At 46.6% G+C, this 25,494-nt stretch overlaps 5 protein-coding genes across 5 annotated transcripts in view; 2 read left to right on the plus strand and 3 right to left on the minus strand.

Moving 5' to 3' along the window:
- Nucleotides 1–1,541, plus strand: part of cUnh7orf25 (chromosome Un C7orf25 homolog) — a 2,461-nt gene extending 920 nt beyond the window's left edge. The window contains exon 2 of the mRNA XM_084480589.1: nucleotides 1–1,541. This exon is cut by the window's left edge and continues 279 nt beyond it. Coding sequence (XP_084336715.1) covers nucleotides 1–1,114 — 1,114 coding nt within the window. The 3' untranslated portion in view covers nucleotides 1,115–1,541.
- Nucleotides 1,542–2,651: 1,110 nt separating this feature from the next.
- Nucleotides 2,652–4,624, minus strand: LOC311360591 (zona pellucida sperm-binding protein 3-like; the record flags this gene model as incomplete). Its single annotated transcript, XM_084480692.1, has 9 exons — nucleotides 2,652–2,701; nucleotides 2,776–2,867; nucleotides 2,938–3,020; nucleotides 3,150–3,255; nucleotides 3,351–3,531; nucleotides 3,790–3,881; nucleotides 4,023–4,123; nucleotides 4,222–4,388; nucleotides 4,561–4,624. 9 exons carry the CDS (start codon nucleotides 4,622–4,624, stop codon nucleotides 2,652–2,654), a joined length of 936 nt encoding a protein of 311 aa, XP_084336818.1.
- A 971-nt stretch (nucleotides 4,625–5,595) lies between these two features.
- LOC311361247 (zona pellucida sperm-binding protein 3-like) lies at nucleotides 5,596–7,997 on the minus strand (the record flags this gene model as incomplete). Its single annotated transcript, XM_084481433.1, has 10 exons — nucleotides 5,596–5,621; nucleotides 6,017–6,121; nucleotides 6,212–6,297; nucleotides 6,375–6,472; nucleotides 6,588–6,693; nucleotides 6,983–7,163; nucleotides 7,260–7,354; nucleotides 7,445–7,548; nucleotides 7,625–7,809; nucleotides 7,898–7,997. The coding sequence occupies 10 exons, from the start codon at nucleotides 7,995–7,997 to the stop codon at nucleotides 5,596–5,598; spliced, it is 1,086 nt and encodes a 361-aa protein (XP_084337559.1).
- Nucleotides 7,998–8,419: 422 nt separating this feature from the next.
- Nucleotides 8,420–10,078, plus strand: nedd8l (NEDD8 ubiquitin like modifier, like). Its single transcript, XM_084480861.1, has 4 exons — nucleotides 8,420–8,551; nucleotides 9,003–9,050; nucleotides 9,165–9,247; nucleotides 9,632–10,078. The coding sequence occupies exons 1-4, from the start codon at nucleotides 8,534–8,536 to the stop codon at nucleotides 9,750–9,752; spliced, it is 270 nt and encodes an 89-aa protein (XP_084336987.1). The 5' UTR covers nucleotides 8,420–8,533; the 3' UTR covers nucleotides 9,753–10,078.
- Nucleotides 10,079–10,154: 76 nt separating this feature from the next.
- On the minus strand, nucleotides 10,155–25,368 carry ap1g2 (adaptor related protein complex 1 subunit gamma 2). Its single transcript, XM_084481007.1, has 22 exons — nucleotides 25,227–25,368; nucleotides 24,493–24,695; nucleotides 24,050–24,174; nucleotides 23,452–23,593; nucleotides 22,106–22,202; nucleotides 21,692–21,768; nucleotides 21,467–21,562; nucleotides 20,911–20,991; nucleotides 20,174–20,272; nucleotides 19,862–19,917; nucleotides 18,778–18,891; nucleotides 18,356–18,496; nucleotides 17,686–17,740; nucleotides 17,089–17,211; nucleotides 16,752–16,841; nucleotides 16,243–16,370; nucleotides 15,652–15,756; nucleotides 15,091–15,238; nucleotides 14,406–14,586; nucleotides 13,121–13,275; nucleotides 12,736–12,834; nucleotides 10,155–12,270 (listed from the first exon to the last, which is right to left on the minus strand). The coding sequence occupies exons 2-22, from the start codon at nucleotides 24,691–24,693 to the stop codon at nucleotides 12,172–12,174; spliced, it is 2,412 nt and encodes an 803-aa protein (XP_084337133.1). The 5' UTR covers nucleotides 24,694–24,695; nucleotides 25,227–25,368; the 3' UTR covers nucleotides 10,155–12,171.
- Nucleotides 25,369–25,494: the final 126 nt, after the last annotated feature.

Raw genomic sequence — 25,494 nt, forward strand, 5'->3', positions numbered from 1 at the left:
GCTGCACGTCTTTGGCTACGAGGATGACGAGGACGGCGGAGGCGGGAAGCAGTCGCTGGTGGTGGACGTGGTGGCCAACGGCGGGCACACGTGGGTGAAGGCGGTGGGCCGCAAGGCAGAGGCACTGCACAACATCTGGCAGGGGCGGGGCCAGTATGGCGACCGCAGCATCGTGAGCCAGGCGGAGGAGTTTGTGCGCGCCAGCGGGCAGCAGCCCATACAGTACAGCAAGCCTCACATCATCTTTGCCTTCTACAACGGCGTGTCCAGCCCCATGGCCGACCTGCTGAGAGAGATGGGCGTGTCAGTGCGCGGTGACATCGTGGCGGTGAACGCGGTGCCAGTGGTGAAGGAGGATGGGAGCAGCGAGGAGGAGGAGGATGACGAGGAAGATGATGCGGAAGGTGAGGAAGACGGAGAGCAGCTTGGAGCAGAGAAGGACCTATCGCACGCCACTTCTGAACCCGACGAGGAAGAGGATTACGGTGGTGATGATGATGATGATGATGACGACGACGACGAAGAGGAGGTCGACCTGAGCCAGACCCGGGTGGATCGCGACACCATCGTGGCCAGCCTGGCGTTCCCCACCCAGGTGAAGGTGGATGCGTGCCAGCGGGCCAACCTGGACATCACCACGCTCATCAGCTACGTGTCGTCGCTGAGCCATGGACACTGCAACTTCACCTTCCGGGAGCAGGTTCTGACCGAGCAGGCGGCCCAGGAGCGCCAGCACCAGGTCCTGCCAGAGCTCAAGGCCTTCATGCTGGGCAAGGAGCTGTACGCGTGCCGGTCGGCCGTGGATGACTTCCAGGTGATCCTGGACACCCTCGGGGGCCCCGGGGAGAAGGACCGCGCCCAGGAGCTACTGGCCCGGGTGAGGGTGGTCCCGGACCAGCCGTCAGAGAGGACGCAGCGCCTCAACGCCAGCGCCAAGGTCAACACCCGCTCGCTGATGATCTTTGGCACTGGTGACTTCCTGCAGGCCGTCACCATGACGGCCAACAGCGGGTTTGTGCGGGCCGCGGCCAATCAGGGTGTCCGCTACAGCGTGTTCGTGCACCAGCCCCGAGCGCTGACCGAGGGGAAGGAGTGGAGGGCCACAGCCATATAAGGTCATATGATTAATGTCACAGAATGAAGTCCGGTGATCTTTTATGGCCGTGGTCGTATAAGGTCCAATGGGGGTCCAAAGTGGGAGAGCACTTAATGGTTGATTCGTTAAGACTTGGAACTGATGGTTTGACCATCACAGGGGAAGGGCATGGAAAATCTATACAGATGTGGGTTGGCAAGTTATATTATTTGGTATAAATTGAGAAACTCCATTGGTTATTTGTAAGTTTTGAATATCTGTGTTCCCCTCCAATTCTAGCAAAATGTCATTTGGCAAGAAAAGACAGATTTAATTTGCTTTGTCACACTAACACTATTCTTTACATACTGTTCCTGACAGCGTGCATTGCCTGCCATGGCTGAAATAATTGAAACAATGTAAGGATAATATTTATTTACTTTGAAATAAAGCATTAGAAGGGTGACTTGTTTCCGTTTTTTGTCCCAACGTACTGTTCTTAGACGCTTGATGGCATCTGAAGCTCAAGCAGAATCAGAAACAAATTGACTTTCCGAAGTTAATTGTATATATATATTATGTGCGGAAGTGCCAAAGTGACTCAGAACTTGGCGTAAAGTTAACTTAGACTTGTCAGTTATTGTATATATGTGCCAAAGTGACTCAGAACTTGCCGTAAAGCAGGACCTCTGGCAGTATGAAAGTATGTGACGTCATTTTAGAACATAAGTGAACTTAAAATCGATATTCAGCTGTATTGTTTTTTGCATCTTCCAAATTACTTAAAATACACCCTGAGAAAAGTGGAATTTGAGGGTGAAACCCCATAGACTCTCATTCATTCTGCACTCCCCTGCATCCTTGCATGGACAGATGTGTTATCGCAACCCAGTTCAGAAACAGGAAGTTACCAGAGTGCCAATTCGCTTCCTGTTACATTCTGGCATGATGTACTTTTGTGAATGAGAAGTGCTATGGTCTACATATAAACTAATAAAGTGGCTCATTCATGCATAGTCGACGTAGCTGACATTTTCACTGAACAGCGATTCTTTGATAAAAACCCATTCAAATGCATGCACTTGGATTTCACAAAGGCCTGGTATGAGAATAAATCTTGGTTGTGTGGTTGTCCAAGTCGGGATGCAGTTCTGTTTCGAGGTTTGTCGAAACTTGAACTGTCAGATGTCACATGGACCAAAGGGATGACTGAAAGCAACTATTTGCTTTTGTAGAAACAATCAGCAAATCGTAAAGTGCTTTGTTTGTGTAGCCAACAAGAGAAGTTCCCTCAGGAATTGCTCATATAGATTTAACTTGCATAAACTAGCTACCCCCTTTTATAGAAATCAAGTGGTTTCCTCCCAACCAACCATTGCTCTTTATAAAATACACTTCTAACTTGGTCAAAAGAGGCAGACAACAGTAGAAAAGTAAAGTATTTTTTTTTTTATTAAAACCGAAATGTGCAGTTTATACTACAGGCAATCCTGAAAGAAAAGAACAAACCTTTAGACTCAAGAAACAAGTAAAGCAAAGTAAAAAAAAAATTAAAAAAATTATTACCGACTGCAGCCTAGTCCATTATCATCAGGGGTCCGAGAACAGCACTGTGCTTTATTCCTCCTGTTTATAAAGAAATCAAAGTCAGCATATTACGCAAGCCCGCCTTGGCCACATGTTGTTTAACAAAGCCGTACCTCCTGATGCGCTCCTGGTTTTCCTTGAGCCACAGCTGGTATCACAACATCCACAAAGACTGCTCATAGACGGGTCATCGAGAAGCTCCCATCTGTGGAAATAAGCCAGTGTTTGAGCAAAGCCAGGTAAATGTGATGGATGTTAAGTAAAACAGTCTTTACCCGTTGTCCACGATATGGCAAGCCTTCTTATTCTGGAAGAGTGCGCTGGGATCCCAGGCCTCAAGTGTGCAGTGGATGTACACCTGTTGACATAAAGCACAGGGTGGCCACGAGCAACACCACTTCAGAAAAAGGGTGGCTGTTTAAAACAAGCCAAGGTTCCCCCACCACATCCAATTTAGGCGTTCAAAGGCTTATGTGAAAGGGATTACCTCTTTACCAACTGCAAACTTAAAGGCCTGCAGGGACAAGCGGATCTCTGAGGAGACCACCCGGGGTTCGAATCGTGAGCGTGCCCACTTGCTGTCTACAAGACACCTGAAGAGTCACAAGGCATGGAACATGTCCGGTCAAGTGGGGGGAATTTCTGATGGCTTAATAAAAGATCATGACCCCGTGTTATCTCCACCTACCCGTGGTTAGAAATGATGGAATACACGTCGCTCTCTGGCTGCAGGTCCGGAGTGTTGGTGGCGACACATTCATCCAGAAGCAGCAGCAAGGGCTGATGGGAGTACTGGGCCACGGTCGCCATGATTGGGATGAGTGAGCCGAGACTGAAGGCCAGGGACTGAGCGGGGCCTGAGAAGTCGCCTATAACAACGGGGGTCAGAGATTATAGCATGGAGAGATGGTCCAACTTAAAGTGGAAGCAAACGACAACAATGAGACAAGGAGTGAAAGAGCGCCTTTGAGTTAGTCAGAGGTAGGCCTCAGAGTGCTCCACTGGCAATGGAAACTGTGACCCTCTGAGCAGGCTTAAAATGTACGTGATCAAGGAAGAGGGTTTCCTTTTGTTAGTGAAGTTAAATCGCTCAATACCAAGTGGTTGGTAACACCGAGCAAACTGACCGTTCATGATGTCCATACTGAACAGAAGATCTCCTACCCCGTGTGTTTGGAGCAAGGACGGGTCATACATGGGAGGGGCCCAGTCAATGTCCCTGTAAAGAAGAAACCAGGCATTAGAAGTGAAAGTGCCATAACTAATTATTTACTCCCCATAGAGACCATTTAAAAAGATAAGGGAGGGATATTGAATGCGTAGGACCATAGCCTTCACAATTCCAAGTAGTTCTAGTTACCTCTCGAATATACAAGATACGGGATGACTGAAAGTTGTTTTTGTGTTCTGAGGAGATGCAGAGGTTAAATCATTGCTGTACTCCAGGGATTCCTTGGTCACCTTAAGAGACAAGATGGGACTTAATTAATCCCAGACTTAGAATGAGAGTTTACACATGCAGTTATCATAACACCCCCAAACAGACAGAGTTCACCCACCGTCCTCCTGAAGTTACAGTCCCCAAACTCGACGGAGAACATGGCCTCCCTCGAGGACACGGTGGTTGGGCGACAGCTGCCGAGACGCAGGAGCGAGAAGTCCATCAGGGATCTGCTCTCAGTCCAGACTAGCGTGAGACCATCGGGGCCACAGTCCACATTCATATCTGCAAGAGAGATCATAGAAATAGAAATAATATAATTTTTTTTTTTTACACCAATGACCAATCAGTGGATTTTTTCATCAACATTTGATAGCGACAAAACAATCAAAACACACACTGATATATTTAAAACACTAGAAAAGAAACTGGCATGGATTGTATTAAAATACTTTACCTGTGTTGACCAAGACAGCCGCTACAAGGACAAGCAGCCCCACAATGCTCAAGGAAAATGCCATGGTTGCCAGTGAATGTTGCTAGTGAAAGAGCTTAGGATACCAGTGCTTTTATTTGTTTCTGAACGCAGCAGAGCAATCAAAACAATATCTTTCACCTGGTCTCCCTAAACCAGTCTAGGTGTGTGAACAGGCAGCATCACTACAACTGGTGTTATTTATCTATGAAGTGTGTAAAAATACATTGTTTCACATATTTCACAAGGAATATTTATGAATATCCATAATATCCTTTAGGCATTCTATGTATGGTAGGACATCTGAAATGGGATTCTATTGCAGCGTGAACCTTATAAGTGCCGGTATGTATGAAGAAAGGGGGCTTTTAGGTTCCCCACAAAACATACAGCCGATGCCCTATCAGCCAGGAGAATACAACTTGGTCATGGATAAATGTATCACAACAGTATCATCACAAGTGAAAAAAAAGAAACTTTAGTTAAATTGACAATTCTTTAATCAGCAGTGTTGGCAAGATGTGTATTGTCAATAAACTAGGCTCCCAGTTTATATCAAGAGAACCCGTCTTTGGTCCATTTTTCTTTGCATCTTTTGATGCTTGTGTGACAGAATGTCACAGAATGTCACTATTAAGGACCAACATTCAATGAACATTAGTCATCTCATTGGAGATGCTGGGTTTATGCTCCCATTGTGTCTTTACAAGATCACTCTCCTTTCAAACAAATACCTCACAGTCAAGTGTCCTCAAATGTACTTCATTCAAGCGTTCTGATTTTTTTTTTTTTTTCAGATAACACATTAGAAAAAGAGTTACTATCACCAATTCTGCCTTCTGAGAGCTAATCAATTTACTTGCCCAATAATATATAATTTAGGACACCAAACACCTTTTACTATCAGGGGATTAATTCCTGGCCAAGTCCAGACTGCCAGGTGAGGCTGCTTAAACAAACCATCATACACACATTTAATAAACTTTGACCTATTGGCAAACACCAAGTTCAGACCCGTTACTGGTAGGGGCCAGTGTTGGACACTTAAACGAAGATCAGCACCTAATCAAACGTTAGAAAGCAGTCTGATAAAATGTAACTGGTGTGTTTTCAGTTGGATGAATTTTCATTAGACTCAACATGCCCCCCATGACAGAATAGCTTTTTTAAAAACCACCCTTTACAAAACAGGACTGCTGGATTAGGATACCAAGGAACATTTCAAGTCAAAACAGGTTGTGTAGAATTGTTTATTAATCATTCAAATGGTCATTCCAGGGGACATCACTGGTCCCCCATGTTGTGGGTTCATCAGTAATGCAGTCATCACGTTGATCGGGGCATTCCTATGAAAGATGAGATGATATTATTGTCCAGTCGCAGTACATCACATTGACAAAAAGATGAGAAACCTAGACCATCCATATTAATAACAGACCTGGTTTGAGGTTGGGTTTTGATGTTGAAGTGCTTTTGGGGTCAGATCGGTCTACGAAGCGCAGTGGTCCCAACACAACATTCTGAGCAATGCCCCGGAATTCGTCTTCATGGACCAATCACAACCACCACAATGAGTTCAAGAAAGCCACACAAACCACCGCTGTCATGGATACATTAAAGATGGCAGACATACCCGCTCCCCTTTTGTGGCGAAACTTGCACGACGAGTCACAGCAGCTGCAGAGGTGACTCTGGCTGGGGTTGTCTAGGAGCTCCCAGCTGGTAGAGACACCGTACAAGTCATGATGGTTTCCACAGCATTGAATAATATAATAGAAGATTGAAAAACAACTCACCTGCCCGTTTCCTTCACATAGTTACAGGCCTTCCTCTCTTCACTGAGAGCTGCAGGGTCCCATGCGACCAGTTTACAGTTGATGTAAACCTGCGGGAGCTACAAGTCCTTCAACATTAGTCCAGTTTATTGATTATTTGTACAGATTTAAATCAGGCTTAGGAGGCATTTGCTATTATTACGGGTCATCATTATTCAAGTACATCCTTCCTACCTCGTCCGTAAAAGCAAGCTTGAAGGTCTGCAGGTTCAAGACCATAGCAGAGGAATGATATCGTGGTAGAAATTGTGAGTTTCCCCACATACTGGCCAAAAGGCAACTGCAAAACAAGAAGTTCACAGAACACATAAGACAGGTCTGTCCATTGGATCCTTGAAATAAAGCCAACTTAGTCGTAGCTTACATTTTGAAGGTCAGCATTTAAGCAAAGTTGGAGTAGCAACAGAATAATTCAAACACTGCATGACCTCATTTCACACAAGTAATTTTTCCTTACCGTGCTTTCACACCAGAAGTGAGGGCAGGGCACAAATACATTCAAAGTCAAGTGAGTGAGTACTTGGAGCCATCACGATGCTAAGACGAAAACACACGTCTATAAACCTCACCCCTGGTTCCCAACGAGCGGGTAATACTGTCCGGTGGGCTGTAGTTCCGGTGTGGCTGCTGCCACACACTCGTCTATGAGCAGCAACATGGGCTGGTGAGACTTCTGTTCCACTGCAGCCCAGATGGGCATCATGGAGCCCAGCGGAACCTCGTTGCTCTTGGAGATTCCACTTAGGTCCTCTAGTTAGAAAAATACACACATTTGAGGGAAACGTTTAAACATTTTGTTTATGTACGTTATATTGTTGGTTAATACATCAAATGAAAGATGTTTACCATTGAGTAGTTCCATGTGGAAGATCAGATTCCCGTGGCCTTCTGCGACCCCAATTCCAGGTCTATTGAACTTGGGAATCCAAGTGTTCTGGTCTCTAAATTAAATAAATGCAAACATTTTCCAGTTAGAAGCTTGAGTGTGTTTATGTCGAATTTGATCTTTTAAGCAGCAGGTTAATATACACCTGTGAGAATAACACTCAAAGGGATATGTGAAGTCTGCTGGATGATTCCTGCTTTGTGGCCGGTAGGTCAGCTCATTCTGGTAGATGACACGCTTTCCTTTCGGCTGTGAGGAGAAAAGGAAATGTATTTAAAAACTTTTTACAGTAACTTGACATGTCCACTAGAACACCCAACATTACCCGTCTTCTGGAGTTGCAGTCCATGTATTTATACTTGAAGTATAGTTCCGCTTCTCCAGTTTGGAGAATGGCGAAATCAGAAGGAATACAACTTCCAAGAAAAAAACGGGTTGCATGTGGAATAAATTCAGCTGGAATTGTCCATGTTGCATTGACTGAGTCTTTTGAACAGTCTATTTTGATATCTGGAGGGAGGAAATAGCTACAAATCACTTCCCAATAAATGGAAAATATACACATTTGGTTTAACCAGTAGATTATTGTGCCATCTACCTCCTGCATTGGCGGCAGCTGATGCTTTGGTGGCAGCTGATGCTTTGGTGGCAGCTGATGCTATGACGGCCAACACTATCACATAAACGTAAGTCTTCATGACGGTAGGTTTCTGCATTGTGCAGCAAACCACACGCTATTAAGGCCTAACCAATTAACGTAACCACTTGCATCTGTGCATTCGTTGGAGACCGACAAACACACACACCCCAAATAGTAAGAACAATATCACTTAGTTAGTGCTCATGAAACTATCCACCAACCCCCATCCATTTATAGTTTTTAATTAAAATATATTGACTTGGATTGTTTAATTTTTTTAATGTGTTTGTTATATTTATTTATGATTTATTCAATGTATTAGGTATGGTTTTAGTTTGGTTATTGTTTTGTTGCTAATACAATAAATAAACTAACTACCGGTAATCAAGTAAAATAGATGATCATGTAAAAAAATGTTTTTGCGTAAAGGAACCAACGTATCTCTCGTTCATGCTTACACGGGACGTACATGGTGTTACACAGGAAGTCAGAAGTGGACGACTTGAGTGTTGATGTTCATCAGTTTGTAGACACTGTCTATCCATTATTGGTATTTAATTTATTTTCAAACGTGTTTTATGATCTATATCCAACATGCTGATTAAAGTAAAGGTAAGACGATGAATCTGGGTTGAATCTCGGGCTACTAGAAGTTATAAGAAGTGGGCTCATTGTTGGTGGAGGACAGCGTCGTATGTAAGGCGTCTCATTGAACTACTGGATAGTTACTGCACTAGAGTACTTCCCTTTGTAGCAAAATGTGGAGCCGGTTCATAAAAGGGTAAAATATTCCATGGCGTTTTCTTTATGTGTGTATACCCTACAAATTATATATCCTCCAACATTTAGAGACCGCGACATCGCTCCAACGTTGATCTCCTTTACTCAGGAGACCAACGTTACTCAGCATTTTATTTTGGTGAAAGAGGGAAACACTGGGTGCACATCGTATGCATTCATCTAGTCTTGTGTATTACAATCACACAACAGCCCTGGGTTGTGGACGTCGTCTTGTGGGCTGTTCTCCAGCCACGTCAATTCACGTCATGGCATTTCGTTTCAGACCCTCACTGGAAAAGAGATAGAGATCGATATCGAGCCCACAGACAAGGTAATGACATTTAATTCACGATGTTTAATTAAAGAGACCATAACGGGTTTAACATGATTGAATTTATGTATCTGACGCCTGTTTTTCATTTTTAAACATTTTCTTTCATTTCAGGTGGAACGAATTAAAGAGAGAGTAGAGGAAAAGGAGGGTATCCCACCACAGCAACAGAGACTTATCTACAGTGGAAAACAGATGTAAGTATTAATTATTACTATTATTAGTATTATTACTGCACTAATACCGCACGCCGTACTGTATTGGAGAGGGAACGCCTACTCCATTCTCTGGCAACTGAAAGAGCACTCTCTCACCTCTGTTGAGATAAATGGGTCAAAGAGGCATCAGGCATCATCATCAAAGTTACCCCAATGTCTGCAGTGTAACATGTATGTGTTCTTTGGAAAGATGCTCCTTTATGACATGTATCTAAATTCAGTTTGGGAAGAATTGTAATGTAAAGCTAAATAAATCATTAAAAGTGACGTGCACGTGAGGCTGTGAGCAAATCGACAGTGTAACTGCTGTAGATCGGACATCTTACTTTGAAATTGTCAAACTTCCTGTCTACTCTTTCGCAGGAACGATGAGAAGACGGCAGCGGACTACAAGATACAAGGAGGCTCGGTGCTCCATCTGGTCCTGGCGTTAAGAGGAGGGCTGCTGCTGCTCCCTGTGCCCAGGAAACACCTCACTCCTTAGGGGTCCTGCTCAGTGCCTGTCTGCCCCCCATCCCATCCCCCAGACAGGTGGTCCAGTATCCATTACAGTCCGACCCCGGCCCCTCCCATTACACCATTCGGAATTCCTTTGCTCTCCCGGATGATGAAAAGCAACAGTTTTTAAAACGGGTTTAAAAACTTTAAGAAAACAAAAGGACATTGCTTGCGCCTGTGTAGATGTTTTTTCTGTACCCCCACCCATGCGTTTGAAGTCCTCTGATGAGCGCACCTGCTCCGTGCAAAGTGACAAAAGAGCAAGTTTGACAACTGTGGTTATGTTTGGTTTTGATTAAATGGTTCACTTGATTTGGTGGTTTTTGTTGTGGAATAGACACATTCATCACAGACACACATACTCTCGGTTCTGGTTGTAGAGGAATTTTCAGAACCCTGTTCTGTATTTATTAGCAATTGACAGGTTTCAAAGGCCACACAACACACTGCATCTTCCTCCTGGGATATAATGGTCATGTCATAATTCCTATTAATGATGCAACAGTCAACATAATTAGATTGAACATCTGAAAGGGTCAGCAAGGAATGGGATTGACATTTGATTTACAGAATCAATTAATTTCACATTTTCAAACAATCCTGGTGATAAACACATGAGACGTGTTCTCACTCTGAATACTCATCCAGGTTAGATTTCTATTGCTCTTCTATTTTACAGCTAAAATATTGATTGTAGGAAGTCCAGCATTGAGTCGATAGTGTTTCTTTCCTTCTCACACATCAGTAAGAGGTGACCGAACACGTTTTAATAGTAACGACACCATCGACCACGGTAAACCAGGACGTGGGGCGGAATGAATACTGCCATCATCGGCGCCCACTTGCCTTGCGCCGCGAGACCTCATCAGAACATTTCAGTTACAGGTACACATCCGACAGGTGATGAGTGTTCACCTCAACGACGACAACAGCAAACCCAACAAGACTCCCTCGTTGTGGAGGGGACGAAGGCACAGGGAAGAGGGTCGGAGGTAGGGAGCAGCGGGCGGCTGAGGCGGGTCCAGAGGAAAGGCGTGGGAGGTTGTTATAGAAAGAAAAGTCCTCCGGTGCTCAAAGACAAGCCATCACGTCACGTCATCTAACGGGTCAGGTTAAGACATTATTGGAGGCGGTTGGGACTGTTAGTTAAAACAGGTCACCCAGAAAGATTAAGTAAAAACATTAACACTGGCTCTTATTGTCACCTGTCCTCTGGATTTCGGGGGGGTTACTTACTTCGATTGTCCACCATTAAACTCTTGTGTTTGGGTGAACTGACCCTTCAAAATGACCAACTCCTTTGGAGACTATGCTGAAAAAAGTTGAATGGTAGTGTACACGGTATCGTAGTGGGCATGGTGCTGCTTATTCAGTGCCCTGGAGCCATTGCTACAGGGGTCTGTGCTTCTGAAAGGGGGAGGAGCCATCGAGTAAACTTGTATATTTGCAGGTCACTCATAAAAATGTTGTCATTACCTTGTAAATGGTAAAACATTTACAAGGTAATGTATGCATAGTTCCTAGCGCATAATCCTTGGGGTGTAAATCTATAGTGAAACCTCTAACCGTTAGTGTCTCAAGTGTTCAGCCAAACCTTCTTTATATTCTATTCTTTAAATAAATTCTCCAACTGGCAATTGATTGATGATGAATCAAACCTTAAATCATTTAGGTTTTTATATTGCTAAATAAATCTTCAAATCTATTAGAGTATCTTTTAGGTGATGAAGATAAAATTATCAAAATATTGTACTGCCATGGATCAGACCAACTGCTATCTAATTGCCATCTTGTCTTGTTAATCACGATGTCGTTTGAGCTCAGGAGTGTAGTTACTAAGACAACTCAAGTCACTTCATCGACTACAATGAAAGGGTGTTGCTCCAGACGAGGGACCCCCTCTGTTAGTGTCACGTGACCACGCCGTGATGAAGATGTGTACATTTAAATCTTCCCAGGGGGCTGAAATTAATGGCCAAAAATGAAAAACCGACCGTTTTCTATAAAAACTAAAAGATGTTGTCTATCTGAATAATTCCCTGGGTTCTAAAGGATCACTGGGTGGGTGGAGGAGTTCCTGCTGGCATTGTAGTTGTAGCAGTAATGGCGTCGGGTCCTGTGTGTGGTAACAGAGTCCTGCAGCCGTGCCAACGTCAGAGTTAACAGACCGACGTCAGGGGGGAGGGTGGGGGGGGCCGAGAGCGACGGCTGTAGCGTTTAAGTGAGTCAGAGAGGGAGAGATCCACAGCTCACCCCCTCTCTCCCCCGTAGAGTCTGCGGGGATGTACTCCCACCGTTCCCCCCCTGATCCCATCCGGGGGTCTGGGGGGTCACTAGGGTGGCCCTCAGGGGGGTCTGGGGGTCACTGCGGTGGTCACTGCGGTTCCGGGGGCCCCAGGGCGGAGTCAGAGGCCGGGGGTGGGGAAGGAGTCGATCTGCACCGTGTCCTGGAAGGGGGAGCCCTGGCTGGTGTAGGACAGACGCACCCTCATCTTCAGACTCACCTGGAGGAGGAGGAGGAGGAAGGACATTGTTTTTAGGATTGGAGGCCGATTGTTGTGATCAATGTTGAAGGATTATGAAACACGGCATTTAAATGTCCAGGTCCAGATGTTGTAAACCTCTCATAAACCTGTTTTTAAAATATTATTATTTTATCCAGTTTATGTTAAAGTGAGTACCTCGCATTAATCAACATCATGCGAGCCAATTCAAACTAACATTTGATTCTTATTTTAGTTTTTACTTCAGGTGAGGTTTTTGCTTCATGTGAACCCCGATACAAATATAAGAAACACTTGTTTTCACCCTTAACCCTAGCCCTGTGGTGAGGTTCACTCAGCACCGCCACAAGCTGACAACCTTGCACCCATTGAGATTGGGATTGGGGTTCTTCTTGACCGTAACCATAACCACCATAGCCCCCCCCCCCCCACCTAACCAGCAGGACCGGCCCACTGGCGGCCCACCTTGTTGGGGTTGTTGAGCAGCACCGTCTGGGTCACCAGGGCCGAGCTCCGCGCTGGGAGGGAGTCTCCGCTGGGGGCCTTCATCTGCAGCTGGACGTTCTGGGGGTACGGGGGGGGGGGGGGGGGGGGGGGGGGGGAGTCACATTGAAGTTCATTGTAGTATTTCTAATCAAATAATTGTTTGTAAAATAAATGTTTAACTGCACAAATGTTTACACTTCCTTTTGTAGTTTGTCATTTGATACACAGACTTATGGCATTTTTGTAATGTATTTTTTAACACTCCAAACAATTCAAATCTCTGGCCTGACCATGGTGGGACCTTCTAATAGCCCGCAACCGACCCCTCCACACGTGGCCTCAGATCGTCACAGTAACCACCTACCTTGGGCACGGCGGCCTGCAGCGTGAGGCTGGTGATGTCGTGGTCGCTGGTGTTGGCGGCGGTCAGGGTGATGGTCTGGGTGGCGTCCAGCGGCCGCTCGCAGCTCAGCTTCAGGACAACGCCACTCTTGTCATACACCGTCACCGCCGCCGGCGCTACGGAGGGATCCATGGTTACCATACCAAAATACACTATAGATATGAATACTGCTATATACAGTTATACTGCTCTATGTATTATTACTACTCTACACAGTTTAACTGCTCTATGTATTAATACTGTTCTACACAGTTTAGCTGCTCTATATATTAATACTGCTCTACACAGTTTAGCTGCTCTATGTATTAATACTGCTCTACACAATTTAGCTGCTCTATATATTAATACTGCTCTACAGTTTAACTGCTCTATGTATTAATACTGCTCTACACAGTTTAGCTGCTCTATATATTAATACTGCTCTACACAGTTTAACTGCTCTATGTATTAATACTGCTCTACACAGTTTAGCTGCTCTATCTATTAATACTGCTCTATGCATTAATACTGCTCCATACATACTGTAATACCCTATATATTAAAACTGCTCTATACAGTTCTACTGATCTATACATTAGTACTAGTCTATACAGTTCTACTGCTCTATACTACTACTATACTATTGTACAGTAATACTCCCCTATACAGTTTCCCTGCTATATATATATATATATATATATATATATATATATGCTGCAGTACATCAACATTTATCTTTACCGTAATCCACTCATTACACTACTGTACAATAATACTACTGTACACTGCAATACTGCTCTATATATTAATAATGCTCTATACTGTCTGAGTGCGCTATACACTACTGTATAGTAACGCTCTACACTGTAATAACGCTCTACACACTACTGTACAGTAATACTACTCAATACACTGCTCTAAATGACACCTTACCATCACCGAAAGCCCACTGATGGTCAAATAAAAAGATTTTAACAACGCATCACTAGCCTTCACAAAACGACTTTCACGTGTATAATAATAATGTATAATATATGAACAAGTACATTTTCTTTTGGCAGGTCCAGATGGAATGAGACCCTTGCAGAAAAAACAGTTTAATGCTCAATGTGATTTCAGTAGTTTGTTCCCTGAACAAAGAGAAAATCAGCCCCACCCACTTTGACTTTCTAATTAATAAACAAAAGGAGATTCGGCAAGTGCATGTCATTTGGTTCCCCGGACCTGGCCAAACGTATTCAACGCGAGCGGTGATCTGAGTGTCTACCTGTGGCGGGCCTCGGGGTGGGGGTGAGCTCCAGCCCTCCCAGCAGGTCCAGCAGGTCTCCCCCAGCCGACCCGGACATGAGGCTGGCGGGACCCAGGGGGGCGGCACTGCCGGTCCCCAGGGCGCTGCCGGGGAGGCTGGGCTCGTCTGGACCGCTCAGCAGGTCCAACAGGTCACACACCTTCACCACACACACACACACACACACACACACACACACACACACACACACACACACACACACACACACACACACACACACACACACACACACACACACACACACACACACACAGTGACCTTGAGCATTAATGAAGCACATTAGGTTTATCCTAGGTGGATACAAAAGCTAGAGGGGGCGTTGTCTTGGGCATCCCTCAACAAAGTCCAAACAATATGAGCCCTGGTCTTAGCCCTCTGTCAGTCGCCATTACAAGACACTTATTTGATCTTTTATATATACATTATTATAAGGAGCCTCCCAGCTTAAGAATTGCACACGCGTGTACCATCATCTACACCCTCATGACCCCTAGCACCCTCACCACCATCCACATGGCTAGCCGGCTGTGGGGCCACCACCCTCTTTACCCTCTCCACCCTCACCACCACCCACCTGGGTAGCAGGCTGTGAGACCACTAGCATCTCCACCCTTATAACACCACCACCCTAACCACTACCCACCTGGCTGGCCGGCTGCGGGGCCACCATCATCTCCGGCTGCTTGGGTTTGGTCGGCTCCAGCTCCTGGACCCCCCCTCCGCCGGACTCCCCGTTGGTCTGGCCCATCGAGCTCCTGTCCATCACAGGCATCTTCTCCAGCACGGCCGCCCTGGGGAACCAGGACACTTCCGCCTCAACAAACATGGCTTCCCGAACACTCCTGTTATTCTACTATTGCCTCAAGAAACATGGCTTCAAGGACATTCCGGTTATTCTACAACTGCCTCAACAAACATGGCTTTGTATGCATCTGAATTGACTGCAGGTCAAACAGGATAAAACAGGATAGAACAGGATAAAAGTATCCTGTTCCACTATTAAAATGGAGTTTTAATTGAGAAGGCTGAAAGCAGCAGCAACATCATCACACAAACATGCGGTTTGTGTGATGATGATGTTGCTGCTGCTGCTTTCAGCCGTCACGGGGCCATGAAAACAGTTTGTGCCAAAATGCCATTTAAACACATCGACCGCCCACAACTAGCAGGGTTGGTTTCCGTCAGGCGTCTCACGTGACCTTACCTCATGTGGTCGTACTTCTTGAAGAGAGCGTTGTACTCGACCGCCCTCTGCTGGAGCTCCACGTCCATACAGCTGCCATAGATGCTCACTATACTGCGGATACGGCTGGAGGAGAGACGGAGGGGGAGACGTGTACTTCAATTAATTAATTATTTATACTATTTATTTTATACTATATTTATACTAACTACTAATTTATACTAAATATTTATATTATTTAGGAGGCCAACATTGTTGTTTTTCCTTTGCTATCCATGGCAGGAAAGCTAAACAGTGAGAGTAAGGCTTAGTTGTGGTTCCACGTCGACGTTACGCGTCATGGGGGTTTGCGGACTCTCCTTTCGTCCGGCGCAAAGGGCCTGGCGTGCGCGTGAAAGTGTCAATCATGTGACCTGGAGTTCCATGAAATAAGTCCAAAGCCCGCCATCTCGGGACCTCTTCTTGACCCAACACTCTCGAGTTACCAAGGCAACCAGTGGTTGTGGTTGAATCTGGTTAGAATGTCGAAGAAGCACCGAGACGGCCACCCGGGGAATGTGCGTGACATCACGTGAGGGCCCTGCCGCTCCGCGTCGCCGTGGCGATGCTTACTCCACGTTCTCGGTGATGCGGGTGCTCAGCTTCATGGTGGCCGTGAGGGCGAAGCCGCGCGTCGCCGGGGACGACATGTGCGACTGCAGCACCGTCTCCAGGGCGTCCAGGATGTCGTCCTCCGTCACCTGGTGGGAGGACGGAGGGCAGACGCATCACTTCCTGTGGTCATGTGACCTGCCCGACCAACCCCATGCGGTCTGTAACACGGTTCATGTCTTTAAAAGTGTCTCCGTGGGATTTGAGGGTAACACCCAGGATTAAGATATGTATATATTTTGTTAATCCAGCCCTCTGTCTCTCTCTCCAGGTGTACACGGTGCATCTCTCTCTCTCTCTCTCTCTCTCTCTCTCTCTCTCTCTCTCTCTCTCTCTCTCTCTCTCTCTCTCTCTCTCTCTCTCTCTCTCTCTCTCTCTCTCTCTCTCTCTCTCTCTCTCTCTCTCTCTCTCTCTCTCTCTCTCTCTCTCTCTCTCTCTCTCTCTCTCAGCTGCACAGGGTGCTTGTATACCTGGATGGGTTCCGTCTCCTCACACTCCCCTTGCAGCAGAGAGTCTCCGTACTCCCCGATACACCAGCAGGCCACCTGCACCAGGGGCTGCTACACACACAAACACATTTGGATTTATGTTTAAAGGATGCCTCGGCAAAGTCAGACACAGACTGAATTCATTGAGGACCTGAATGAAAACAGCCTATACCAGATTATTTAAAAGTTACATAACCAAAACATCATCTACATCCATTGTATGTCTGTTTAACAGAGATATACACACTTTGTATCACACACACACACACACACAAATGGAAAGATACCCAATCACAAGCAATCACACAAACACACACACCTGGGAGATATCTGCGACCAGCGCGCGGTAGAGCTTGTGCACGGTGTAGCAGTGGAGCTGGGAGGCGTTGGTGATCAGCTGGATCAGGTTGGGCACCGTCTCGTCTCGGACGTCGCCCCCTGCCTGCCGGAGGAGGGATTACAGTCACTCAGACACTGGAGTCATAGAGAACTGTGGGGAGGTTCATTCATAGTATAGTGGCTGAAAGGTCGTGCAGCAGGTCACAAACCAGTTCTGGTGTAGCAAAATTATTAGAACATGGTGTAGTTAACATTAGTGTAAAGTAAACACGCAGGGAGGTGCAACTACAAAGACAAACATACAAGGTGATTTAAATACTACATAGTGCACAAGAAAACTAGAAAACTACAAGGGGAACTCAAAACCTTAAAAGGTGAATTGAAAACAAATTACAACATAAGCAAAAACAACAAGGTGCGCTTAAAAACACATCCACAACAGAACAAATGTTTGTGATTAAGAGTGTGAGTGTGTGTGTGTGTGTGTGTGTGTGTGTGTGTGTGTGTGTGTGTGTGTGTGTGTGTGTGTGTGTGTGTGTGTGTGTGTGTGGGGGCGTGTGTGTGTGTGTGAATTTACCGTGATCAGGACATGCAGGATGGTGTCTATGTGCCAACGCTGGGAGGGAGAGTACCTGACACACACACACACACACACACACACACTTTTAGCAGGTGCTATGCTAACAGAACAGTGAAACATTCAGCGTCAAACAGACAGTGTTAAACCCACATCTTGCACATGCACAATACCATGTAGCTCAGCTTAGCCTTACCAAAGCCCTTAGGTAGCACACAAACACAAGGCTCTTCAGACGCTACACAGTGCTATGCTAACAGAACAAAGATACATCCAGCGTTAAACAGTCTAACAGAAGCCCTAGCGTCCAAACAACTATCCATAACAATCCTATTAGGCCCAGTCCCATTTCTCTCCCCTTAACAAGAACCCTTGCGATTGAGTGCCCTTAGCTGCAAGTCAGCTCCCGAACTGGCTAGTGTTCAAGGGTTGATTTTAAGGGAAAAACAACACTCCCCCTTGCTCCCCTAAGTATTGGGACACCCTACTCCTTTGCGGGAACGTGTTAAACCTAGGGTTAGGGCTCAAATCTAGGGGAAGGGGGAGAATTGGGACAGGGCCTTAGTCTATTCATAGCAATATCTGTGTCGATTTAGCATGTGTGAGCCTCATGCACACACAAACACACAGGGAACTAACGGGTGTGTGTGTGTGCCTGCGACGGCGTTACCTCTCGGCGGCGTTGAAGATGCCGCTGGCGGCGTGCGACTTGAGCTCGGGGGGGCAGGTGGAGAGGAAGAGGAGCAGCTCCTTCATCATGGAGCGAATGTTGATGGCCGACACCAGAGCCAGGGAGAGCTCTAGGGCCCGGCTGGGGGGAGGCGAGGGGCCGTTAAGAACCACTCACTACATATGTTTTGATGTATGAATGAATGAATGAATGAATAAATCAATCAATCAATCAATCAATGAGCATGAACGAAGATCTAAAATGGAACTGAAAAAGCTACAAACTGAAGAAAGGGTTGCATGTATTTGTAAAACATATCTCATTGATGTCATCGGTCACATATGTTTGGGCACTATGACAGCGAATGGTCACGTGACGTTTGGAGCTTGATGGACGGTTGGGGGGGGGAGGTTCCGTGGTACCGTTTAACGGAGGCGTCCTGGTCCTTCAGACAGTCCACGATGGTGCCCCGGTGGCGCTGCACTGCATTGTGGTCCGTCGACACGATCTTCTGCAGCGACGTCATGGAGATGTACCTGAGATGGATAGAAATGATAACAACACATCAGAAAAGAAGATTCATTTATAATGTGCTTCAATTAATACACTTAAATAAAAGATAATTTTATTTTAAAAATACACGTGACATAATAGGATGGAAAAAGCAAGGTTTCATAAAGTTGCATGAAAATATTGAGTCACAGTTCAATACTTTTTCAAACAGCCATTTCCGCCGTCTCAATGACGGGTTAGTATTTCCCTGAAGGTGTTTTCATTGAGAGAGAGACAAAAAGGAAAGGAGAAAAAGCGAGAGAGCAAGAGAGAGTGAGCAAGGGCAAGACAGAGAGAGAGAGAGAGAGAGAGAGAGAGAGAGAGAGAGAGAGAGAGAGACAAGAGTGAGTGTGCGAGAGAGAGATAAAAGTGAGCAAGAGAGAGGAAAGAAAAGTGAGAGAGGAAAGAGCGAGAGAAAGAGAGAGAGGAAGAGAGAGGAAAGAGAAAGAGATGGAGCGAGAGCACATGAGAGCCAGCGGAAGAGAGGCTGAGATGAAAGAGAGCTGGATAAAACACAAGCCTCCAGGGAACTCTGAGCACCAGACGCCCGGACCGGCCACCCTCTCGCTGCCCCCCCCCCCCCCCCCCCCCCCCGTGGAGAGAAGCCTCTGAAAGGACCCCTGGGTGGGCCTACACACTGCCTGATTAAAACATGACGGGGGACGGCCCGACATCCTAGAGAAAGATGAAGGGCAGCTGGGCTCCGTTAGATCTTCACACAGCGAAGTGATGTGGCGGCAAAGTGATTGATTGGCATGAACCAGATCCAGCATGTCTGGAGGGGAGGGGGGGAGGGAGGAGGGAGGGGGGGAGGGGGGGAGGGAGGGGGGGCTGTCGCAATCCGGCTGAAGAGAGAGCTTTGGCCTTGGGTAGAGGAAACAGTAAGACTATCCGAGGAGATGAGGGGGAAACGAAGGGAGGTAAGTGAGGGACTCGATATAAAAAAGTACTCACCGAATGTTCCTGTCATTGTTGAGCAGAAACCGTCCGAGGATGTTTACAGCCAAGACCTGCAGTTCACACACACACCAACAAAAATATATAGAAAAATTATATATATATATATATATATATATATATATAAACGGTAAATAAACAAGAAATTGACGCCTCAGTGTTCGTTCTCAGGGTCTTCCTGAGAAGGAAGTGCTCCCTCCCCCTTAAGCAGTCTGAGGGTTAGGGTGTCATGTGACGTGGGGCCTGTGAGGCCCCTTGACCTTGGAGCTGTGATGGAGCACTGGACCGATAAAGTTGAGTTTGACTCACGCGCAGGCCGCTCTCTGACTTGATGTCCATGACGGTCAGCACCGTCTCGTACAGCACCGCGCTGCCCGCCGTCTTGCTGCTGTCCGTGTTGGTCGCCACCTGTAACCACGACAACCACGATGACACGCTTGTAGCGCGGAGCCTGAAGACAGAGCCCCGCCCCTCTGCCGACGGCGTCCCTGTGTTTACTGCAGCGCTCAGTCGCCGTGGAGGAACGTCACAGACCCCGCATGAACCGTTTGGAGCTGAACACCGGCGCTTCTGAGCTGAAGACCCGGTGTTCATATCAGTCGCGTGGTTAACTCAACCGTGTGACTAATGTTAACTAAAATGGTGATTTGTATATCACGTCACATGGTGGTGATTGGGGTGTGGCCGCGTCAAATTTAAGGACCAATCACTGTTAAGTCGGCCGATGTCTTTTAAAGTAGGTCTTTGACCTATTCCAATGCGTCAAGTAATATTACTGGCTGGCTATTATTTAACAGGTTATCAGACTGGCAACTGAAACAATTACTACATCTATTCTGTACAACAAAATGTTTTATATAAATTAAACACTCTACCACTAGGTGGTAGAGCGAGCTGTGGTAAGTGAGAGGAGAGCAAGGGAGCTGTGGTAGAGCGAGCTGTGGTAAGTGAGAGGAGAGCGAGGGAGCTGTGGTAGAGCGAGCTGTGGTAAGTGAGAGGAGAGCGAGGGAGCTGGGAGAAGTGGTAGGTGAGCAAGGGGATTGAACCTGGGCTAGTAGGTCGTTCATGGCGTCGCTCGCTGTGTCATTGTTGCGTCCCAGAATCCTCAGCAGCCTCAGAATACGCACCTGTCAGAGAGACATAGAGACAAAGAGAGAGAGAGACAAAGACAAAGGCGGAGATACAACCAGACAGACGGCCGGAGACAGAGACGGAGAGAGAAAGACACACATACAGACATACAGACGGACGGACAGAGACAGACAGAGCGAGACAGAGATGGAGAGAGAGACAGACAAACAGAGACAGAAAGAGAGAGAGAGAGGGAGAGAGACAACAGGTTTTGTTTTGTTTTCTAGTTACATGAATGTAGTAAATAAACAACAAGGGTGCACCTAAAAACACGTCGACAACAAAACAAATGTTTGTGTCAAAGTGGGTGTGTGTCTGCGAGAAACTGGGGATCGTATGCATGGATGCAAGTGTGATCCTGAATGTGTGTAATAACCTGAGCATCGTGTGAGTGAGTGGGTAAGTGATCTAGTGAGTGAGTGTGTGAGGGGGTGAGTGAATGAGTGAGTGAGTGAGTGAGTGAGCACTGACCTGTAGGAAGGGGTCGCTGATGCCGGCCACCGTGTGTTCTGGAGAGTAGCCTGAAGTCACCAGACCCCTCATGATGTGGACCAGCTCTGGGACCGCCTGGGAGCCACGCAGAACAACACACATGTATACACACAAACACACAAATGCATAGATGTTCACTAACACACTTGCAGTGTATGTGTAAACATCTGTGAATGAGTGAGTGAGTGAGTGTGTGTGTTATACCTCTCTGAACTGCACCAGGGTCTGTGCGTTCCTCTCGCAGAGCTCCGTGATCAGGATGACGGCTCCATGCAGCACGCCTGGGACCAACAGAAGCAGGTTAGCACTAGTGCTAGCACTAGCTCAAACACCACTCACACAATACACTGACGCATGCCAACGCACTGCCTCCTGGCTTGGAATATCCTTCCTGACCGTCTGACAGCACCAAACCCTGGACCACTTAGGTAGGGCCTACAGACCTTCCTTTAGCAGAAGGCTTTTAGTTAAATGAAAAGCACTTCAATTCAATTAATTAGGATTACATCATCTTTCAAACATACATAATTTGTTCTGTGTTGACGCCTAAACCTACAGACCCCGGGCTCTATCGTGCCAGTACAGCCCTGCTTCTGTGGGAGGGAAACCCAGACTCACCGTGGTTCTTCTCTGCGAGGAGGGCTCGGGCCGCGGGCGTGAAGAGCTCCCCCAGTTCCGGAACCTTCCGTACGATGTGGACCGCACACAGAGTGGCCTGGAGAACCACAAGCGTCAGAACCACAAGCAGAACCATTCAGTGCCTGTATGATGAGACCTAATAGAGGTGGATGTGAAAGTGCAGACTTTAAACATAAAGACAGGAACGCATAGAGGGGAGAGGGGCAGAATGCTATACTCTAGTGGTTTGGGTGACTCCCAGTCCAAAGGTTCTGGGTTCAAATTCCCCATGACTCCTGCCTACCGGTAGGCATCCACGAGCAAGGCGCCCTAGCACCTGCTCATTTATGATGTGCACCAAATGAAAAGGATAATAATAATAACAAAATCACAGCAGGTTGCGTTGGATGACAGCATCTGTGAGATGACTCATCCGTAATCACAGGACCAAAATCACAAGTGTCCTAAGTGAACCATAATAAGGGACCCTTACACCTCACGTGGGATGACAGGCAGGCGAGGGGGAGGTCGTCAGGGTCTATTAGAGAGCAGTTGTTGTGAGTCTGTCGTGACTTGCCAGAGACAGAAGAAATGAGCCAGCTGCAGGACAGAGTATACTGGCACATCATTTCCTTGACGACATGATACTAGATATAACGGAGTGCTCTGACTCATAGAAACACTGGAGGAACAAGTATTCAAGGTTCCTGGTGGAAAAGTAGTGAGCCAGTGATTCATGTTTAAACAGGGTCCCTATTACACCACCAGATGTGTTGTGCTTAGCCATAACGAGACATTTAAAAATCCTATACTACTACCCTACGGATGGTCCAACTCTCCGTAGTAGACTGTACCAACAGGTAGGCTGGTCTGTCTGATCACACATCAAATACCGTAATGAATAGAGCTCCACAGGATTATCATGAAGCTATGCCTCCCTAGGCAAAATACAACTCAACACTCGTTATTGTGTTTACTGTGGGAGATCTGTCAGGGTAGTCATCAGCATAGACATGCAATCTGTGTACTAACAGCAGGCCCTATATAAAAATTGTTTTATTATGTTATTTTAATGAACTAATATAAGATATAGACTAATTGCTCCTCGATATAGAAGTTATATCTTTAAAGCCTGCCAAACTTTTATTATACTTTTATTATTACTGTTATTACGAAACAAAAGCAAGCAATAGCAGCCGTTATTCTTTATGCATTGGTGTCACCTCATTGATACTTTGTCACCTCAATTCTTATTGTGAAGCCCTTTGTCATCTCCTGTTATCACCCTTGAAAGAGCCTTTACAACCCAAGTCATTTTATTAAGGAATGAACCAAAAGCACCAGACCTTCTTCTTGATGTAGGAGCTGGAGGCGCGCAGCAGGCGGTCTATCTCGGGCGCCAGGTCCCGGCACATCTCGGCCGAGCCCATGCAGGCCAGCGTGCACAGTGCCAGGGACTGGACGTACTGGCTGCTGTGGGCCAGGTCGCTGGGGGACAGGGGAGGTGCAGAGTCAGAGAGGAGGATGGAGAGAGACGGGGTATGGGGGAGGGATGGTGGGAGATGATGCCGTGTGCAGGAGGTGCTCAGAACAGACTCAGAATGCTTTATTTAACCAGAGGGAAACCCTTTCAGGATCCTAATCGGATGATTTGCAATGGAGCTTGTTCTGGAACCTCCTTCCAAGTGTTTATTGCTTAGGAAATCCCTGATTGGCTATGTGAGTGCGTCTCAAAATCGAAATACCATTTTTTCCCGCTGAATTTGAACTTGAGGTAATATGCGTGATAAATTTGAACTTGGGAAGAACTCAGAATTCCATAGAGCTGTCAAACAACTCCTAGAGCTCAGAACTCCTAAAGCTCAGAATTCCATGGAACCTCAGAATTCCACGGATTCAGAGGTTCCGTGGAATCCTGAGGAGGCGGCAGCGTTCTCCCCGTACTTCTTGATGGAGTTGGTAATGAGCAGGCTGGCGTCCTGGTTCTCATCCAGCAGCATCATGGCGCCCAGGTAACCCACACGCTTCTCATTGTAGCGAGGGCTGGCTATCAAGCGCACACACTCCATCTGTAAAGGAGGACCGCCATAACCTCCGGTGAGCAATGCTTTCATTCCTTCAAGTCAAAGCCGTCTAACCTCTCCTATGTGACTCTACTGAGGGAACTACTTGACCCCTCCATAAAAGGCCAGCAGGCTATAAACATTCAAAAGGGTAGGACAAGGGTAATGGGTTGGAGCCCCAATGGCCATAGTGGTACACAGAGGACACAGGTCGTGCAAGATGCCCCAACCTCTACTTGCTCATTATTGACGTAACTACTGCACGCGTTGATGCCCAGTGAGCTAACGCCACAGTAATAACAATATAGAACCAGTCTCTCTCACTTGGCCGAAGTGAGCCGGGTAGCCCAACATGTGCACGTAGAGCAACTTGGCCAGGTTGTGAGAGCGACCTCCGTTATCCGCCTGTCGGAACTGAGCCCGGATAGCGGCACACTCTCTCTGGATGACGCCGCGCTCCTCGCCTTGCGTCCGGGCCGAGCGTATCACCCGGATCATCTCCTGCAGCCGAACTGATGGAGACATGGCTGTGTGCATGCGTGCGTGTGTGAGTGAGAGAAGACATGAACACGATCACGTTAGAAAAGCAACGATGTACACCGTTTGTCTCTAAAAGTACACCAACAATGCATTCACTACAATAAGGAAATTTCAACCTTGATATGTGCTTTAACGACAGATTTCAAGGTGGTATTAAAACACACAGCCGTCACCAAACTCTGCTATGACAGCCACATGATAGACTTTTAAAGTCTGCAAACAGGGGCGTGCAGGTCTGGAATAGGTACGTTATTAGCATTCAACCCAAATGTGCCGTTAAAGCGTAACCGTGTATATATGTATATATATATGACGGTCGGCAACGCCTGACACATCTTCCACGATCATAACACGTCCTCACTTTTACAACGGGCTGGGCGACAATAAATATGTCAACCAGCGATTGGGCTACGGATGGATGCTGTCAAGCCAACGTTAGCTTGCGGCTTAAAGCTCAAGCTAGCGATCTCAAGCCTGGTTTTTAATGTTCCCCCCCACCTCTAAGAATAACAACATACCTACTCCCTGGACAGTAGTCTGCAGATATTGATAAACCTTCAAATGAATGGATCGACCGCCACGGAGACGTCAGTATTGGGCTGTTTTGAAAGAGGCTGCTCGTACTGTGGATGTAGCTTAGCTACCGCCGCTTAGCCATCACTTCCGCAACCTGATCTTGCACTGTGGCGTGACTCCGCCCACTCCGATGACGTGTTATTCAGGTGCGCCAACAGGTGGATTTAAAATATGGATGAGAACTTTAGACTTCAGTTTATTTCCCTTAAT

The sequence above is a fragment of the Micromesistius poutassou genome (genome assembly GCF_964030765.1).
Source record: "Micromesistius poutassou genome assembly, chromosome: 16".
Lineage (NCBI taxonomy): Eukaryota > Metazoa > Chordata > Actinopteri > Gadiformes > Gadidae > Micromesistius > Micromesistius poutassou.